Source organism: Asterias amurensis, chromosome 8 (genome assembly GCF_032118995.1).
Source record: "Asterias amurensis chromosome 8, ASM3211899v1".
NCBI lineage: Eukaryota > Metazoa > Echinodermata > Asteroidea > Forcipulatida > Asteriidae > Asterias > Asterias amurensis.
The window spans coordinates 9,181,607-9,203,416 of record NC_092655.1 but is presented as its reverse complement, the minus strand read 5'-3'; the positions used below and the strand labels follow the sequence as shown (position 1 = coordinate 9,203,416).

The following is a 21,810-nucleotide window of genomic DNA, read 5'->3' as shown; positions in this document are numbered from 1 at the left end:
TGGATAATACGTGCACATTATACGTATGCGGTCTGTGCAGTAATTACAGCATATTCGAATCTGCCAGGTGTGCAGTAATACATTGAATCAAAACGCCAGCGAGTACATTTTTCATCAAGAAACTACTGCTTGACACATTCTCTGCTGAGCAAGAATTTAGTGGGCACCAGTCACAACAATGTAAACTTTATAATGTAAAATTTTGGCTGGTTACCTGTTTATGTAATACTTTTCTGTGCTTAGCAGGCGACATGATAGACGTGTTAACATGCTTTAATTATGGCAGGGCCCAATTTCATAATATTGTTAAACAGAAAAATATTGCTTAGCAAATGTCTGTACTAAAAGCTTTAGTAGGCAACCAGTTGCAACAATACAACCTTTACGGAACTTTGGCTGATTACAAGTTTCTTTTTAGCCAAATTTTTCTGTGCTTGGCGGTCAGTTTTTTATGCTTACAGGCCTGATGAGTTTATTTCATAGCTATGCAAAAAAAAAGAAGGTTTTGTAGTGTCCAACCTTTCATAAATGTTATCTAGTCATCTGACTGGGGACACTTGCATCGGTAATGTAAAGATCCTAGCGCTTCCTAGCAACAGTGTTGCTATGGAGCGTTGCAGCTAACATTGTGATAATGTGATTGCCTGTTTTTTGTCTTACTACAATGTATTTGATCAACTAACTTGATTTTTACAAGAATAGTGCAGACTTGAAAAATGTGGCAAAATTGTTTCGTCTTAGCATAGCAAGCTTAAAACTTTTTAACTGAAACAAAACCAATTAAACTTATTTCGTAAAGAATAAATTATTCCGACAATCAGTTTTTGAGAATTACCCCCAAATTATCCATGCCTAAAAGCTGACTTTGTGATGTATTTTTTGTTTGTTCCTCAGAGCTTTTGTATCCGTAACTAGGAGGATTGACAGCTTCACGTGATGTTAATGAATTATCTGCTTCCTTAAACTATGTATTTTTTTGAATTAAATTATTGACATGCTTTTTTTTTTTATTGCCATGTCATTCATGGAGACTGTTTTAAGTAGTTTGAACAAGTGTTTTGTTGCTTCGACTATCTTTGACTTAGGACTGAAACAATTAAATGCGAACAATCACACATTTTTTTTTTTTTTGGGAAAAGTACTTTTTGAGATGAAAATTAACTTGGATGACGACTAGTTGAAAGTAGAGCGTTGTCTAAATTTTTGACATCCTGAAAGAAGATAATTCATCGTCACATATTCTTAAAAGCTGTTCTGTGACATCTTGCTGCTTCTGGACTATTTTATTTCTCTGCGGAGACAGTGGACATTCCACGTACAAATTAAATATGATTGGTAAAAACAGTGAACAAAAACATTATTTTCTCAAAATGCATTTTGGAACCTTTCGGATGGTTCAATCTTACTTAAATGTCATGTAAATATTATTTCCAAAGGTGTAATGTTTTGAGTTCCCAAAATCAGGAATGATAATGTCCATGCCGTGAAGAAGTTTAAAACCGACTAGGAAAAAAACAAAAAGTAAGGGCCTCCTTGTTAATACTAATAGTATTGAGATGTTCATCAGTTAATTTACGTTCGTTGAGTATGAACGCTTGAGTTTGTATCACTGATTCATAAGGTTTCCACTTTCGTATACCGTAGTTTCCTGCGGATAAGACGCGTCTTATCTGACTTTTTAGACCCCAGTAATAATTTACTTTTGTATTTGCCTTCTTTTAGACCTTTGTGATTGAGAAGTGCTTTGGGAACTTAACGGTCGTCTTTGGTAGGACAAGAGTTTTACAAATATTTTACAATTTTTTTTTTTATCATAAACAGGCATGCAACTCTTCCGCGTTCCTCGGAATTCCGCGTTTTTGGGGGGTTTGGGGGGGGGGGGCTGGTGGTGCACCAGTTTAGATCGGTGTATGTAGAACCCCAAAGTGTGAGCCAAGGATACATAGTTTGGCTGCAAACAGTTCGTATTGCCTACACATTACTGGGGGGGAATAGTGACGGTGAGTAAGATAAAAATCCCAGGCCGCCCGCGCCTTGCTCTTCCATCTCATGTGGAATAATTAACTTAGCGCGTGGAATCCATTAATTTATCGCGAATGTTTATCATTAAGATCAATTGGGACTTATCGCGTGGGGGAATAAGGATGTATTGTAAATAAAAACGGATACATTACAACATTATCACTGGATCGTAGCAAAGTCCGACAGTTCTCAAACCACAATGTTATGTCATGACCTTTTTTGACGCAATTAAACATTTACTGCTCCCGTAACTATGTGTTTTTCTATTTTTGTTGCGTTCAACTCTACAGAAATTAATTGTTGAAAACGTGATATACAAAGTTGAATTTAATCAAATAAAGTATGAAGTTAATTAATACGGAGGGTTAGACAGCAGAAACCTGAATAAATTTGACCAAAGTTCCTTAAAAAATTCTAATTTAACAAAAGAAAATATAATTAAAACAAATGTGAAGAAAAAAAAACATAAACCATAATAATCTGTCAATCAGGTTTTCTTTTGGAATCTGTGGAACAAAAATGAAACATTACTGTACAACCAAACATGTATATATTCAGTTTTAATCGGCCGACAACCCAAGATTTGGTGGTCTGACTGAGACGAAAATAATTTCAGCAAGTAAACGGTATTTTATACCGAAAATGGTAACGTTTCACACTGTGTCCGTAAACGCTGAAAATTGTGTCCGTCCATCACACATTTTTAAGAGCTTGCTCCACTCTCCACTTCTCCGCCTTTTTTTTTTTTACAAGTGCCGCATTTCTGTTAACTCTATCAGATTTCGGGAAAGGGTTGTCCACTTTTGGTCCTCATTATGTAGGCAAATAATGCCTAGTAGAAATGTGGAGAATGCAAGCACACAAGCAAAACATCATTGCTATAAACCTAAGAGCTATGCTAAAAACCAATCCGTGAAAATACGCTATAGACGCTAAGCGAGGCCCGTAAGCGCAGTTTTGCTTAGCTTTAAAAGGTAAGAAACTGGGCCGGTTTATGTATCATGTGTATCCGTTGCGTTTATTACAAATTGCATTTATTTCAAGTCAAAGGCCTGATTTAAAGGCAGTGGACACTATTGGTAATTACTCGAAACAATTATTGGCATAAAACCTTTCTTGGTGACGAGTAATGGGGGAGAGGTTAATGGTATAAAACATTGTGAGAAACGGCTCCCTCTGAAGTGCCATAGTTTTCGAGAAAGAAGTACATTTGTCCACGAATTTGATTTCGTGACCTCAGATTTAGAACTTGAGGTCTCAAAATCAACCATCTAAATGCACACAACTTCGTGTGACAAGGGTTATTTTTCTTTCATTATTATCTCACAACTTCGATGACCGATTGAGCTCAAATTTTCACAGGTTTGTTATTTTATGCACATGTTGAGATGCACCAACTGTGAAGGCTAGTCTTTGACAATTGCCAATAGTGTCCACTGCCTTGAACCTATTCATATTTCTCATGAACGGCACAGAATACGTTACACACCCTAAGTTGCTTACATGTATACAGCTGATACAATAAATGTTACGTTTTCTTTAGAAACTGTTGTCGATCGGACTTTTTATAACTTATTAAATAGTGTCTTTTAGGAAAACTAATCTCTGTTACCTGGTCTGGTTGCCCCGAAGTAGATCCACATATTTATATTTTTACCCCTTAAAATGTCTCTGTCTATTAATGTCCCCGATGCTAGATTTTCCTGAAGTGATTGACATTTTGAAACCGCGTTCAAAAGGGGGGGGGGGGTGGGTAACGAGGCTCATCATCACAGAAACATGATTCCTTTGTGATGCCGCTTCTAGTTTGGAGTTTCTTTATTGTAAAGCCTTCAAATAAGTCTGCCGATTCCGTCAAAATTTGAGACGTTATTTGTTGATGCTGTGGATCGGACTTCTGTCATTTTGGGGCCTACACCGCTTTCTCTATGAAATAATTGCCGCGGCAAGGCCAATAAGCTTTGGAAAGGTCCTTCCGCCAGCTAGCAACAGTGTTGCCATGGTCAGAGGAAGGCTACAAGAGCACGTTTTTTCCCCTCTTGGGCAGTTTCAACTTTTAAACCCCAAAATTTTTGATACAGCATAAACAGTATAATTAAAGATGGACTATAACAGATTATTGATATAGCCAATATTACTGTTTTTGTACAAGAAATGTAAAATAAGGACTGATATTTTAGTAGTATTCAATAAAACCTTTACCTTCATGCAAAAAAAACACAAATTCGCGCGGCGTACTCCGACCCAGAAAACTCAGTTTCGGCAAAAGCCGGTGACCCACGAACCATTCATACACAGTGTGTGACGTCACACCACGTACCGAAGCTCTGTACACAGTGTGTCAGGTCGATCGTGTGCGTGCATTTTACATGTACATTGAATGTGGAATAACATCGGACACTATAGGCTGCATTTTTTTGACACAAAAAAACAGCGAAATTGTCTGATGGCAGCGGGTCTCGGGAAAACCACAGTATAGATGAGGAAAAGGCATTTTAGGGAGGCACTTCAGAGGAAAGTGAGGGCTCTAGCGATAAGGGGAGCTCACCGGACAAGAGAGAAGCCGAAGACGTGTTATGAGTACATGTAGTTAACCAAGCCCGGGGACGATGATCGTCAGGGCCGAAGACGATGAGCCAAACCCTGATGATCGACGGCTAAAGACAGACTGGTAAGGCCCACAAAAACGTTTCATGAATTATACTGAATGATGCTTCGTTTGATCAGTTTATTTCTGCTCCAAAAATAGTTGAAGGCTATCCTTGACTAAATTAAAACATGAACGAACATGATGGACAAGGTTTATTGTTTACCTCCATTCACGTTATAATACACGATGAGAACAACACATGCACTGACTTAGGCAGTATAGAAATGTGAGGGGAGGGGTAATTTTTGTCTTGCGTTTTATACTTTGTTGGCAAAAATTCATACATTATCAATTTAAACTGATATTGTAGATAACCTATGTTGTTGTTTTTTCTCCACCAAGTAACTGCGTGGTGGTTGACACATGTGCATCTACACAAATATCTCATGTACATGTATGTAACTGCTACTTTGGATTATGATTGCCTTCTGGCATGGGTATAGTTTTTAAACGCAATTCAGGTACACACATGCAATATTAACACTTCACCATGCAAACCACAAATCTGTTGTTAATAATTTTGTATGAATTCTTTTGTTAATAATTTTTTATGAATTCTTTTGTTTTGTTTTACAGAAAACACTGCAATGATGATTATCAGCAAGTGGTGAGCTTAGGACTATCTTGTCCGTTCAACCGCTGCCACTGACATCATGTTTGATGGCAGCAACACGAAGGACGTTTCCAAAACCCTCGTGTACAGTACAGTGGAAGGATTTTCGTTGTTTCCACCAACGGATTAGGCAGCTTTGCTTTGGTTTATTTGTCTTCAGTCGTAACAATTTTTCCAAGTTATAATGATCCGGAGGGAGTGAGAAATAATTTGATAAGCCATAATAATTTACGTATAAATGTACATGTATATTATTTCATTTTGTTTCTTTCAGATGGGTGGGTGGTTCAAATTGATTAATTTAATTTGAACCACCCACCCCTCTGAAAGACACAAAATGTAAATTACTATGGCTTATAAAATTAGGTGTGTGGTTCAAATTGATTAATTTAGCACTTATGTGCAAAAAACTTGTCCCCTGTTGTCAACAATACACTATGATTAACATGGTAACAACATTTAACTTGGTTAGCAGAAATATAAAAACAAAACAAAAAATAGAAGCCATGTACACCTCCATAATAACGACAACACTAAAACTGTATGTATTTGCAAACGACAATAGTTTATTTTTGAGTTTAAAATATCAAATTGAAAAAAGGTTGCCTAGTGATAGCGAAATCATCTGAACATTCCGTCATCAAAAAAAGTTAACTATACAACACCTGTCAACGCCCCTCCCCCCAAAAAAAGAAAACCTAAGCCATGTTATGTACCTAGTTAGCTGTGGTTCTCCTTTGTAAATTGTAAATTAAGTTGTACATTAAAAGAATATGATAAAATCATTGTGTACAGACCATGTCATTCTGTTTTTAAACAAAGTTGATTGTACTACCCTGGTTACCCCCCCCCCCCCCAAAAAAAAAATATATATATAAAAATAAAATAAAAACCCACATCAATGTGTACAAGCCAGGGCCCAATTTCATGGATCTGCTTACTGTAAACAAAGAATCGACACTTGCGGAAGCAGGAAATTCTGTGCTTACGTCAAGCGTGTTTCACAGGTTACCAGCAAATTTTGGCTTTTGCGGGTCATGGGTGCATACTTGGTTTATACCAGGCATTCTACGCTTACAAAGTATTAAGCGCAGAAATTTAGCCTTTGGACGTAAGCAGAGAACCGTGACCATAGCGCACATTTTGGTGGTGAACAGATCCATGAAATTGGGCACAGGTCATTCTTTCTTTAAACAAAGTTGATTCTACTACCATGGACCCCCCCCCCCCCCTACCAAAACAAAAGCACCAAAAAAGATCAATGTGTACAGGCTAGCTAGGGCCCAGTTTCATGGATCTGCATACTGTAAACAAAGAATCGGCACTTGCGAAAGCAGGGAATTCTGTGCTTACATCAAGCGCGTTTCACAGGTTACCAGCGAATTTTGGCTTTTGCCGGTCATGGGTGCATAGTTGGTTGACACAGGTCATTCTTTCTTCAAACAAAGTTGAACCCACTACCTTTGAACCCCCACCCCCCCCCCCCCAAAAAAAAAAAAAAGCTGTTGCATCCTTTTCCGGCTGGTGAAGGTTGATGTCAATGACACGGGGGTTACACATCAGCTGCGGATGGAGTTGTTTTCGTGTCTTGTCACCCTGCTGACAATGAACAAGTGCATTGTGCATGCATTCTATGTGTATCTGTTTAATGAAAAATAAAAAACAAAACCAAATAATCGTTCTGTGGGATTTCTTGAAAATTTACAAGGCAGAAATACAATCTCGGAAGGTTTGACGTAACACCATGTACTGACAATCCTCTTTGAGTTTGCGTAGTTTGAAAAGAACCTTACAGGAGTTAACGCAAAACAGTACAAAAGGAGTCCACATGCAACAAAACCAAGGGGGCAGTTTTCTTTATGTCTGATAGAAAACATGACCTCCAACCACCCCCCTCCCCCAGATCTACACCTAGTACAAAACTGTTCAGGTACAGATCGGGGTGGGGGGGGGGGTTCTTGCGATTCAACACCCCATCCCCTCCCCCCCCCCCCCCCCCCCACCGTGAACAGTTTTCAAAGGGGCAGCTGAAAAACTAAAATGAAGAAATCATCTGATCCTCTGAAAATTTGCATGCATAGGCCTACTACTTACCTAAAGTGCTATTGAGATCTTAGGTCTCCATTTCTAGTTCTGGCTAGCATGTCTTCGTACTGCATTGTCTTCGTCCTGCATTCTCATTGTAGTGTAGAGCTGCGAGTTATTTCTGTACAAAAAAATGAAAAAACAAAAAAATAAATAATAAATAAAAAAACTAGTGCTGAAAAAGAACTGGCCTTATTTTACAAATGCAAATATAGTAAACACTCCATAATTAACCGTGCCAAGCCAATAAACACAGCTATAGGAAAACTTCAGACTAAACCTTCTCTGGAATTGGTAATTCCTGAATTAGGAGAGAAAAATTCTGAATGACCATGGAAGGGCAATTATATGGATGGGAGTTTGAACATATTTTTGAGCTGTGCCTAAACAAAAAAAGCGAACAATTCTTAGGCAGCTTTGGCAAAAACAATGTCCAGCAATCCAGTATAGACCAATATAAATACATGTCAGCGAGGCCAATAAACTGTTAACTGTAACAATCAACTTTTTAAATGGATTAATATAGTGTTCACACATGGGTTGAGCATGAACATGCCAGAAAGTGTAAACCAGGGCATAACATGCCTAAAGCACTTGGGTGGCTACATGGATTCATCACTCAACAGAGTCAATACACTATGTAGCTATTTTATGGTAGTCGGGTCAGATTCAGAGCATGCACATCGTGTCATTTGACAACAAGATGATTGTTCCTTGCATGAAAAGGGTAGAGATTGTTTACTATTTTTCTGATTACAATTACATGTACATGTATTGGGGCCTGAATTAATAATGGAGATAGTTTCTCAGTAGTAGATTTAAAAAAATTATTAACAAGTACTTACCAGGCTTTTCTCCCTCTCTTTTCTGTAATGCCACTTGATTCTTTTGCTGTTCCACGGCCACTTGCAACCAGGGCCACGGCATAGGGACCCACCGCCGACGTCGTAACATGCACAAGCAGCACTGGCTGGGGCCTGGTGGTAGAAGATCCCCCTGAATTCTCTCGATGCTTAGAGGTTTAAATTTCGGAATCGATCCAGGCTTCTTACACAAACTTTGAAACTTCTAGTGCATCCACAAACAACCAAATAGTCGGCAGTATTTATAGCTGATACATTAGAAACAAAAAGCTTCGTAGCACACACGCACGCCTATAGTGTGGCTGAAACGCATACACAACCACACGGAGTACATGGCGTAATCTTTGTTTACTCTCGTTGCTTCATGGGTATGACATCACCATTTTTTGACCGCGTTCATGACGTCCGCTGGTTTACAAATCCGCTTGTATTTCAGTGTTGGTTTAATACCCGGGAACCAGTCCAGGGCGGGAAATTTCAAAATCGAAGAATCGAGGTCAAATTTTTTCGGTCAAATTGTAGCAAAATTATTTGGAGAAAAACATGACCACAACAATGAATTGATAGCTGAACACAACATAAACAAGTTCTGATAGTGATTTTAATGTAGGAGTACCGTTATAGTCCATCTTTAAATAATCCAAGGAAATATCTGGGTTTGTTTCTTATTCAACATGTTGTGGATGCCTTGTGCCTAAAGCTGAATTTGTGATGTTTTTTCCCTGCTCCTCCTTATCCGTATCCTCTACAAGTAGTTCTTCAAATCAAACCAGCTTTTTCCTTCCAAATAAAGCTGTAATAGGCTGTAAACTGTGGTTGCTTTCAGCTGGGAACAACAATGAATCACGTCTCAAGATTCACGCAACCACTGCAAGGAGAATGGTTCAGCATTTTTCGCGTGGAGATTGTCGCGAAAGAGTACCGCCTACGCGCGACTTATTTGCCGACGGCTGTTTACGCATTTTGTTGTCTGGCGCGATAATCCCACGCGTTAGGCGGCGCAACAGTTAATCGCACCAAGGCATTTCTATCGCGCCAAATTTATCGCACGGCCTCTACTTATTTTCAATCGGTACTGTACATAGTCAATGTGTTTTTCCATGTTATTTTAGTTGTATAAAACACTTCACTTTGTCATACCATTGTGGGTCTAGAAAACTTTCCTCTTTTTTCTTCATCGGGCAGTTGCATGCCTGAAAAAGCATACAACAGACAATTTAAACCTTGTTTTTATTTTGTTATTTGGCTGATATTTGACATTTCCCAATCATTACTAATATTGGCCGCCAAAATTGGCTTTTGGCCGCCATCTTGGATTTGAAGCATGATAGCAAAAGTTTGATACCAGAAATGGAAGTGGGATGGTAAAAAACATATAAAAAACATTTTAAATCGTGTTTGTATTCTGTTATTTGGCTGACATATGACATTTCGCGATGTTTACTTACTATGCGGCCATCTTGGCGGCCATCTTGGATATCTATAGTCCATCGGTTTTTATTCCCGCTGTTAACATCCCAATTGTGTTTAAGGATCCTAAAAAGCACCCAAAAACATCGGTGTGGTTAAGTACTAAGGGGGGGGGGGGTTTATTAGGGGGGTCCCTGTACATACCCCCCTTAGTATGAGAGGCTGTAATTATCAGAGAAATTACAGTAGTGCTGTGCCAGAAAGTAAAAAAATTCATGACAGACAACATTTGCTTTGTTTTTCTGTCAATTTACTTTACTCATCTGTCGGGCTTATATTTTTTGTGTTTGGTGTTCTGTTGATTTTTTGCAAATTTTATTAGCCTTGCTCGAGGCAGACGCATTATTCACTCCGAAAAGACGCCGCTGTAAACCCCACCCGTATACACTGTGCTTTAGCGTGTGTAATCACACCACACTACCCAACCGTATTCACTGTCACATTGCTCAACGCCCACTATACGACTACGTGCACAAGTCATCCACACTCATACAGTATCCAAATGAGAAAAATGGGGGGCTCTCAGATATGCTAGTATGCAGCTCATGATCTTTTGTCAGACCTATCAGGCAACACAGGATGTGAAGCAAATGAATTATTCATTTTGACGTCCAATCACGCACTTCCCTTATCCTGACCTTTGGACCCTATCATGCTAGCTGGGTGTCCGGCCGTGGTGGTGGTGTGATGTTAATGTGACTTCCGTCACTGACCAATGGGGTTTCATCTTTCGAAATTTCGCGGGCATTATGGTAATGAGTTGATCTTCTTTCGCGCTCATTATAGTAATGAGCTCAGTGGCTTCAACACAAACCCAACATGGCTATCGGCCTAACAGCTGATGCATGCGGTAGCGTATGGGGGCGTTGTGTTGTGCGATGTGGTTACCCGTACACACATTTTACGCACAGTGTATAGGGTTGGGCTTTTACAGCGGTGGTCTTTTTTTGGAGTGAATAATTCAACTGCTTTATTAAGTAAGGCTAAAATTGTATTCGAAAGTACATGGGCCTCATAGTAAACAATGTATGTTCCTTGTGCTTTTTATGTGCTACTTTGAATTAAATATATTACAATCCAAAAATCTCCAAACTATCAGTGAGTATAAATCACTCAAAAAGCCTGAATTTTCTCAGATGCTACAAAGTACTCAAACAAGGTGACACTGATATAAAGAACACAGAATCAAAGTGATTTTAATGATCACACTATATCAACCACCTCTACCAATTTGGTTTAACAAACGTACAATGATTGAGTAAAAAAAGTGTACATATAAATAGATCTTATACAAATAGAAGTATCTTACGGGCTAGTATGTCAACCTGGATGAAATATAGGCGAGGATCACAGCAACAGAAGATACAGCGAGACTCACATACACTGGCTCGAAAACGATCAACTCCAGGCGCGATAAATCAGTTGTTTGCCGATGTGACTATGAGCTATCAAGAAACACACTCCGAAAAATGTCCAGAAGAAGACGAAGTAACAACGGGTACACAATCTGACACCCGCCACAAAATATGGGGAAACAGACCCACAGACCCCAAAATACCGAAATGTATGAGAAGTTCGAAAATGTCTTTTCCAGATTTAGATAAAGCTCTTTGTACTCGGTCAAAAGCGAACTCTACCACAAGCTCCTCCAGTGAGTTGAATCACAGAAGTCGTACAGTTATGATTAAAGGTAGGTATCAAAAAAACATGCGAGTAGAACGAGCGAGAACGAGTTTTAACAAGCGCATTTGTTGTTACCCTTTAACACCTGGTCCTGCACGTAATCGCTCGAAACCGCACGCTAACGCACGACATCGCTCGGTTAGCCTTTGATAATGAAATGCCAAACAAGCGAGTGCTTTCGAGGAGTCACTGACCCATGAACGGTGGTCATCTTTTCCTAACTGAAGATCTTTAACCAAAGTAAAAATTCAAACGGACCTTCGCAAATGGATCAAGACTCGCATGCATGAGGTCGTAAGAATAAACAATTGGGCAGTGTGCTGGAGGTTGCATAGATCATTACATATCGTACAATTACAACATGTATTTGAGAAAGACGTGGGTATAAACATCAAATCATATAGCCCTGAACACGTAACAACCAGTGACGTCTTTAGTTCAATGGAACTTTGGCATTCGATTGGCTAACATAAAATAGATGTTTGGAGTTCTCCCACGGCATCGGCGCCACAGAAAAAAAGGGTGGTGGTGGTGGGGGGGGGGGGGGTATAATCGCTCACAGATGTCAATCATTCTCTGCAAAGCAGCAGTGTACTTTCGGCCAATGTTTTTTAAAACTTTGCCGGAAAGTCAAAACTTGTGAATGTAGTTTTTTTTGCTATGATGAATTTAGTCAACTAAAAATTGTTAAAGGCTTCAATAATTTTTTTTTTTTTAAACTATTGTGTAAAGCGCTGGGAGGCCATGCACAAGGTGCTTTATAAATGTTCCTTTATTAATGTTTTTATTGATGTAGTTACATCTAGTTCGTCTTGGGTTTCGTTTAGATTTGTTTTAAGCCTTGTTATCTTTTGTGAATTGATGTTATATATTATTTAGTTTTCAAGTAAACAAGACAGTTTTAACATACTGGTAAGAGATTAAAAAACAAAAATAAATTTATGGAAATACTTTTATGTACATGTATGATTAAATGATTTATTTATAACATTTAGTTTTAACTTTTATACAGAAAAGTTGTAAAGGTAGCAGAGCAAACGTACTGAAATGCAAAGGCAACTTAAGCGCATCAAAGAACAATTATTTCAATACAAGCTAAAATAAAGACAATTTTAAGCTGAAAAAAAATGAACCACCACAAAAAGATCGTAGCGATTAAGCCTGTTATCCACAATAAAATAAACAGTTAAATTAACTATAAAAAGGTTTTACCAAAATAATAAACGTTTATTTTTACATTTTTTTGCAAAGTCCATCTCAAACCTAAAGCATTAGTCTTAGTCTTAATGGAATAGTTTAAAGAAATAAAAAAAGATCATTATTTTGATACAAGCAATAGCTGTAAATAGAAATTCAGTAAAAAAAGAAAAATGAAAACACTAAAAAAAAAGGTCGTACATGAAGCTTTAGCGCATTATCCACATGTAAACAACAAAATTATCGGTAATCTATATCATTTTTCTATGCATCAGACGACATTTGTCGATTGCACCCTTTTTGCCAAAACATGTACTCATCAAACTGCGATGGCGTTTTATCTAGCGTATATATTTCCTCTTACACCAAACAGTTGCTCTTGGACACCTCTTCTACAAGATCAAGGAAAAAACTATGCATCATTTTTTCAATCAAACATAAGGAGTCTCAGTCAATAATAGTGAAATGGGCAGCGGTGTACAAAAAGCAAAAAATAATTGGATCGGCATACAAAGACAAAAAAAAGCCAGAGATGTACAAAGCAAAAATGTGAAGCGTTGTTATACTTAGTATCAAGTTCCAGTGTAACAATTTTGTATTACTATTGAACCTCAGTAGTTGCCACACATCTAAGGGGAAGTTGTCACGACCCTGGCAGTGAGGCCTGGAGTGGGAGGTAGTGAGACCTTGAAGCATTCTGGTCTTTTAACTTGATATATCGTTTTGTGGGTTTCGAAGGCTGACTGGTTATACTTGTTTTAATACAAATCAACTGTTAAGTTATTTGTGACCAGTGGGCCCAAGTTGTGGTGATTTTTTTTTCGACGACAGGAATTCTAGACTTAATATTTTGGACCTGTTATTGTTAAATAAGAATGTTGTATAGTGATCGATATTTTTGTGTGTGTGTGATTGACACAAATATTTTAGTTTGTTGTTATTTTTTATCTCCACTCATAGAAATCATACTACAATTTAAAAATATATATATTAGCATATTAAATAAACATTTAACATCATGGCGACGACTTAACGACTTAACATCACGATGTGGATGACATATATTTCAAAGAAAGTTTTGAAACCAATAAAATATTACAGGGGTAGGCCCCCTATCCAGTTATACTTTACTGCAAATCAGTCTAAAGAAATAAATGTTTTAACTGTACCTGAACCGTTTACTGCACAATTATTTCTGCTTTCAAAAGTAAAACAAGTTTTTGTTTTAATTGCACGATCCAATTTTATCGTTTGAAAACAAAACAAGACCATACATAACGAACATATCGAGTATACGAAACAAGCAAAACAAAATTATGTGAGATGGACGTGAGACGGTGTCAATATCCTAGTCCTGACATAGTTAATGTAATGTTCCTTATTAAGTAACCATTGAATTAGTATTTCTGTTAAACATTAGATAATGAAAGGTTATAGATTCCTAGAATCTGTCAAAAACTGCTGCTAAAAAATTTCAATCTATTTTCATTTTAACCACATTGGCAAAAATCGGATCTAGCATCTTTCGTAATAACGAGTTTACCCAACAACAATTATTCCCAAAAGCTTGTGGTTTTTATGAGTCTGGGGTTTCCCCTTATATTCGACCGAAGAGTTTTGTTACGTCTTTGAAAATGTAATTTTACCCAGCGAACAAAAAACAGCAACCTACAGAAATGTGATTACAGCGCCATTAATAAAACCCCGCCCAGTCACTTTTCCTCTTATCATACCGCTGTGAATGGAGCATTATTTGCTGTCATTTCTTGGCCAATAAGTGAGCTGCTTTCCTGTGAAAAGAGACTTCATTGGTCGCTCTCTAAGGATCTGACTTTCCGACAATATTGGAGTTTGGCACCGTGCCAAGTCTCTCTTGAACCATGCGTGAGCCGACTATAGCAACAGTGTTGCCAGGTGATATGGCGCATGGGCATAAAATGATTACTTGGAGCTAGGAGTGGTCGTGGTGGCTGTTTTGTTTGATGTTCGATTAATTAAATCACATGATTTTCAAATATGGATTTAGTTGCCCATACTATAGTTCCTCTGCCCTTTGCTGTCTATTTGTACTTGTCGCTTATATTAATATAATATATAAGTAGCGATCCAGAATAAACACTGAATTAATGTTTACATCCACACGCAAAGAAATTTGAGTAACCTATCGTAGTAGTTATTTTCTTCCGAACTTTATTGCATTTCCCTTGGTGGCAAGTTTCCATTGATCTACCATTTACATGTATATCATTTAAAGCTGTTTTCACACCTCTAATGTGGTGGTTTATAGCTCATCTCTATAGCCTTTTCAAGTTAGCCAACAATGACTGACCCACGCCTTACTAATCACCTTCTGGTTGTGCATTGTCTGTGATGCACTTGCTTGGTCTGGTCAGAAATGTTTTGTTAATGGTTGCCAGCAACAATATATGTTTGTTGCCATGTCGCTCGAACTGTTTTCAATGTGCCATTGAGAACAACTATGATTACTTAATACAACAACACAAAAGAAACAGAAGCTTTAGTCCGGAAGCGTTTAGCTACCAACTTTTTTTTAAAATTACATCGGTTAAAACATTTTGTTAACAATACTCGAAAGTCTCGGATCGAAATTATTATTAAAACGACAGAGTACAGACGGTCTTTTTTTCCATTTTATAAAACTATTGTCCCACAACGACAATTATTATTAAAAAGACGGGAGTTCGGACACTTGTATGAACATTTTTTTTGTTAACAATACTCGAAAGTCTCAGAACGGGTCTTGGAAAGACGGAGTATGGACCGTGACGTTCTTAAAATAACATTTAACCAAAATATTGTCCAACTGCAAATGTTCCACAACGCCCAATTATTATTATTAAAAAAGACGGGAGTTCGGACACTCCATAAAAACATTTTGTAAACAATACTCGAAAGTCTCAGAACATTATTATTTAAAATACGGAGTACAGACCTTTTTTAAAACTTAACCAAAATATTGTCCATTTGCAAACCCTCAACGACAACTATTATTAAAAAGACGGGAGTTTGATCATTCTCTATATATAAAACATTTCGTTAACAATACTCAGAAGTCTCAGAACGGGATTATTATTTGAAAGACGAGATTATTACCTGGTATTTAAAAGACGAAGTAGGGACACACTTGGGAAACATTTTACGCCGGTGAATCATCAAAGCACCGGTGAATCACACATCATCAAAGCACCATACATTCTCGGGTAATCACGAAAAATGTCGCGTGGCGCTCCACGCGTGGGCCTCGCTGTTGGTGGTCTTGGACCAAAGAAAATGGGGACCCAGACTTCTAAAAGGTTTAAGAACATTGTCTGGACTTTAACCAATCACAACTCAAGCAAAATAATGCAAACTTCCAATCACAGACACAAGTTGCTGAAACCTAATCACAGACACAAGATGTCGACACCTAATCACAGACACAAGATGCCGACGTTACAAAGTAATAAACTATGTACATGTACATGTATGGCGCCGGTATTTACCGGCGTCATCAAAGCACGTACATTCTCGGGAAATCATGCAAAATGTCGCGTGGGTACTGCCAGTTTAGCACATGGCGCTCCACGCGTGGGCGTCGCGCAGATGGCAATGGACCAAAGAAAATATGGCGACGACGCAGACTTCTCAAAGGTTGAACCAAGTTGAACATTGTCTTGGCTTATAACCAATCACAACTCAAGCAATGCCAACTTCCAATCACAGACACATGTTTCCGACACCTAATCACAGACACAAGATGCCGACACTAATTACAGACACAAGATGCCGACAGCGACTGGCATTTAATTTCACAACAATGAAAATACACATTGAGTCTATTTTTTTTTCACAATCAGACCGCCAACTTCATTTTAAAAGACCATTATTTAAATACCCAAAATAATCAACTACACATGTATGGTGCCGGTGAATCACGTAACATCAAAGCAACCTTCAATCTCAGTAATAACGGTGAATTACACAACATCAAAGCAACCTTCAATCTCAGTAATAACGGTGAATTACACTCCATCAAAGCATCCTTCAATATGGGGATAAGCATGGGAATTGAGCGACATCAAAGCACTATTCACTCTCTAGTAATCACGCAAAATGTCGCATGGGTTTTGCAAGTTTAGCGCGTGGCACTCCACCCGTGAGTCACGCGTTAATATACCGACGGCTATTTGACTTTTTTTCAAGACATGTCATCGCGCCAACCTCCACGCTCGTTTGCGCGCTAAATTTATCGCACGGTGTCTAGTTATTTTCAATCGGTACTGTAAGGTAGCATATGTTTACAGTAACGAATTTGTCACTTAGACTTCGGATATTAACATAAATTTAGATTTGTGTTTGACATTTTGTTCAGTTTTCCAAAAATCCATTGAAAAGTTAAGATATTAAAAACCAGCAAACAACAACATTAGTGCAAAAACAATTATGATATTGGGTTTCACCGGAACCCCATAAACAAATCTATTGAACAAAAAGCATAGGTGTTCAGGGCTATAACCCTTATTTTGAATAAATAAATAAAAAACATTTGAAATTAGCCAAGTGGGACAAGTTATCACACAGGGTGTATGCATAGGGGCCATACACACAGTGTTTGTGACATAATACAAAAGCCGACAGGGAAAAAGATGTTCAAAATGGTTTGAAAATAAATCTGTGCCGACCTCTTCAATAACTCTGGAACTAAAAATGCTAGAGAGATGCAGATTGTACCTGACTCTTTCTGGCATATCCCTGCATCCGAATTTCAAAGATTTAGGGCGACTTTGACACCTTTCTACATACTGGAAATGACAAGTAAGTGGGAGAAAGAAGAAATCCACAACCATGTGCAAACATCTAATTTAAATTTACTAGCAATGCGTAAAACATGAACTTGTTGTGTCCTAAATCATGCTTGTGATAAATATATAGCTATACATTTTAATCTCAGAAATGATTTCTGTCAACTTAAAAACGAATTTCAAAATGATTTGTCTTATGTTTTGTAGATTCCTGATGATACTGATCTGTTGGCCTTAGAAGACCCTGTTGGCAATTTCATGGAAGAGATTCAGTCTGCGAGCAAAGATGAAATGGATATGGCATCGGAATTAGGCTTAGAAAACCTTGCTCATGATCTTGATCGTCAAAGGAAAGATTCATCAAATGTATTTGGAAGGTAACTTTCTAAATGTAATTTTAAGTTTAGACATACTTTAAGACATAAATAAATTTAGAATTTAATGTAAAGGTTTACTGATGAGAGATACATTTGGTTCCTCAGCTGTTTTCTATGTTGGAACCTCTGTTTCAGTTGAATACAACAATTAACGATGGTAGCAGCCTGCCCATTGTTGTATGGCATATCTATACTATTAATCCCCTAATCCGCACAATCTTGGATTGAAATTAGAAGGTCCAGTGGCATGGCATCCTTGTGGAATTCTGCACGGTTGTGTCGTTTTAGATGTCGGGTTGCAAGTCTACAAAACCCTGACCCGAACTCCCTGTTATGAGTCGTCTGATTGGCTGGAGTCACGAGCGATATCTCCTTACATGTATAGTTGTCTGGTTTTGATATAGGCCACCTGTTGATCAAAGGGGGAAGCCATAGGCTGCACACATAGCCATCTCTTTAGGTTTGAAATGGGTGGCGACCTCGGACTTCCATTAACATTCCAGAGTGACTCATTATACAATTGTTGCACGCTGGGACTGGGTCCATGGCGTTTTGTACACTCGAGGGGGAAAATGGTACCCGAGGCGAAGCCGAGGGTGCCATTTTCCCTCGAGGGTGTACCAAACTCATGGACCCCAGTCAACGTGCAACAATTGTTTTGTTATACCTTTGTATAATTGTTATTCATCTTCTCGAAGTTCTGTTGTGATCTTCAAACATTATTACGACGGTCTATTCATTGTTTAATAAGCAGACGAACGAGAAACAATTCCCTCGAACCCTGCGGGTGTTTCGTACACGGCGCGAAATCGACCAATGCTGGGAACGATCAAGGTGATGTACACCGGTGTACATCACTTTTCATGTTACCCGGCCTGTCGCGAGCCATGTATCATGCGTTTTTGTTGCGTGTCACATGATTGGTTTTCGACCAATCAAACTTCACAGTTTGTTACCGAGGTGACAGTGATGCAAAACGTATCTTGCTATTTGTAAACTATGTGACACTATCTTAGAACAAATTGTTCACAAGAAGAAAGTGAATACATTACTATTTCTTTTCATAAAGATTTGGCCAGTTCAAAAGAGTACATGAAATTACCTTTTAAGAATAGTGATTTTTCAGAGTTACAAACTTTGTGAAACATCAATGGCTGTTTTAAAGCTGTAAACGAACATTCCATTGGTCAATGAAGCAACAAAATTATTAGAACTCAGGATGTACATTTTGCCAAATCCGTTTTGTATTGAGCAATCGGCCGTTGGGTTTTGTTAACAAAAGAGCCTTCATGTGCGGTTGAATGGGGTACTTTTTAAGGAATTTCTCCTTACAAAATTAACCAAACTGGGCTTACAAACCCTTAAAATAACAAGGCAATTTTTTTCTTAAAAAAGTGAAATAAGTGAGAGGATGTAGGGGTAGTTACTAAAAACCAATAAAATTACCGTTTTTATTTATAGTTTGTATATGGGTTCCACAGATATATGATTAAAATTGGATGTTTTATCTGGAAACTTTGTCACATGGGGTGCGCGCCATGGCGGATGTTGACCAGAAAGTTCACATGACGTGTCCAGCCCTTTAAAAAATATTGCTGGTTTCACACATACTTTTGGAGGATCCTTAAGTAAACACACTGTCCTGGCATCCAACTGTGATAATCCCTTTAATCCCTCAAACAAACAACCTGCTCTGGACTGGCCTGACTGGATGATTTCTGGAACTACTTTTAAAGGCTACATGAAATGGCCATTGGCAATGGCAATAACTGAGCAGTATGTGTATTTTAAAATTAGTACTTTTTACGTAATTCTGTCATTAATGGGTAAATTAAGCTTATTGTACATTGCTTCTAGATTTTGATCAGGCATTATACATTATAAACATGTACAAAAGTGTTTTTTTTTTCCTTTTCTTTTTTGGCAAAAGGTATTGTAAGCAGTTCAAAGCCCAGTATGGATGCTATAATTGCAGCTTTCTTTGCAAACTGTGACTACTTTGTACTTACAGTATTTAATATTCAAAGGGAAATGACGCAAAACAACGTTACAAGACCCATGCGCTCTTTGCCAGCTTTTATTAAAAGCATTCTAAGTTTACCAGGGAACGATTTCGTCCAGTATTTTTGCATGGACCGTTACGCATTTTTTTTTTGTATAGCTAAATAAAAATTTTGCATAGCAGTCCATAAATTTTGTATCTAACAGCAAAATTTTAAAAATCGCTTAAACTGCAGACACATAAATTTGCGAAGCGGGCTAAAGTATTAGGGCAAACATAGTACCGCCTATAGCAACTTTAGTTGTTTTTTTTGCCTTTTTTGTGTGTAAAAATTTAGGGCACCAAGGCAATTTTCAAAAATTTCAAAGGGCATCAAGGCAATCATAAAAAAAGTTGCGAAGGGCCCGACGGCAATTTGGAAAAAAAAGACAAAAAAACAGTTCTTCCAATTTGTCCATTTCAATTTTCAATCGATTGCCTCCTAACTATCGTATTTATTATACCCAATATGCACTAAAAACTAACCCACAGAAAAAGAAAGCATTCATCTAACTGAACAAAATAAACAAAATAAAGAACAAATCTTACAACCCTTATAAAAATTCACTGTAGTTTTACTATAAAAAATACTACAATTTAATTGCAGTATAACTGTAGTTTTATTGAAGTTTCACTACACTTTTATTTCAAAATTACTCCAGTAATTATACTTTTACTATAGTTATCCTGGAGTTATACTATAGTACTAACTGTAGTAAATCTATACTGTTTTCGAACATTTTGTATAGTAAACCTGCAGTAAAACTACAGTATAACTACAGTTTTATTGCAGTTTAACTATAGTATTACTTAGTTAAACTATAGTATTACCACAACATAACTGTAGTTTTACCACATCATTACTTTAAAATTCACTACAATTCTACTATAAAAATACTACAATTTAATTGTAGTATAACTGTAGTTTTATTGAAGTTTCACTATACTTTTACTTCAAAATTACTCTACAGTAATTATACTTATACTATAGTTATCCTGTAGTTATACTATAATACTTACTGTAGTAAATCTATACTGTTTTCGAACATTTTGTATAGTAAACCTGCAGTATAATTACAGTAAAACTAGTTTTATTGCAGTAAAACTGTAGTATTACTTAGTTAAACTATAGTATTACCACAACATAACTGTAGGTTTACCACATCATTACTTTAAAATTCACTACAATTCTACTATAAAAATACTACAATTTAATTGCAGTACAACTGTAGTTTTATTGAAGTTTCACTACACTTTTACTTCAAAATTACTCCAGTAATTATACTTATACTATAGTTATCCTGGAGTTATACTATAGTACTTACTGTAGTAAATCTATACTGTTTTTGAACATTTTGTATAGTACACCAGCAGTATAATTACAGTAACACTGCAATTCGATTGCAGTGAAACTGTAGTATTACTTAGTTAAACTATAGTATTACCACAACATAACTGTAGTTTTACCACATCATTACTTTTTTTACAGTAAACCTGCAGTATAATTACAATAAAACTGCAATACGATTGCAGTGTAACTATAGTATTCCTTAGTTTAATAGTATACCACAACTTAACTGTAGTTTTACCAGAAAGCAGTGTAAATGAAATACATGCAGCACCTTTTTTAGCAATATCACAGGACAGGATTAATCTCTTTTTGGAATAATTATCTTGAGGAAGACGTAGCCTAAACACCGCACCATGCTTCATTGCCAGCCTTCTGTTGATGGTGATGTTGATTGAGTTGTCTTTATCAGAGAAGCACAAGATCTGTAAAAGAAGAAATTGGAAAATACGTGTCAGAAATAATAAAACATTTGCCAAAACTATTAGGTTTGCACAATTCTCCAGTCTGTAAAGTCAGATGAGGAAAGAGGTTATCGACTACTCCAGTCTAAGTACTTTCTGTCATGATTATGAACGTGACAACTAATGTTTAACGAAACCCACACTATCAAATATTAATTTGGGTTTAAATGTCGGACCCAAGGCAATTTCCTAGCC

General features: G+C 37.4%; 1 protein-coding gene across 1 annotated transcript in view; it reads left to right on the top strand.

The window, feature by feature from the left end:
• Positions 1-21,810, top strand: part of LOC139940815 (meiotic recombination protein REC8 homolog) — a 418,728-nt gene that overhangs the window by 136,885 nt on the left and 260,033 nt on the right. The window contains exon 8 of the mRNA XM_071937199.1: positions 17,593-17,762. Within this exon, the coding sequence (XP_071793300.1) occupies positions 17,593-17,762 (170 nt within the window). The remainder of the gene's footprint in view (positions 1-17,592; positions 17,763-21,810) is intronic.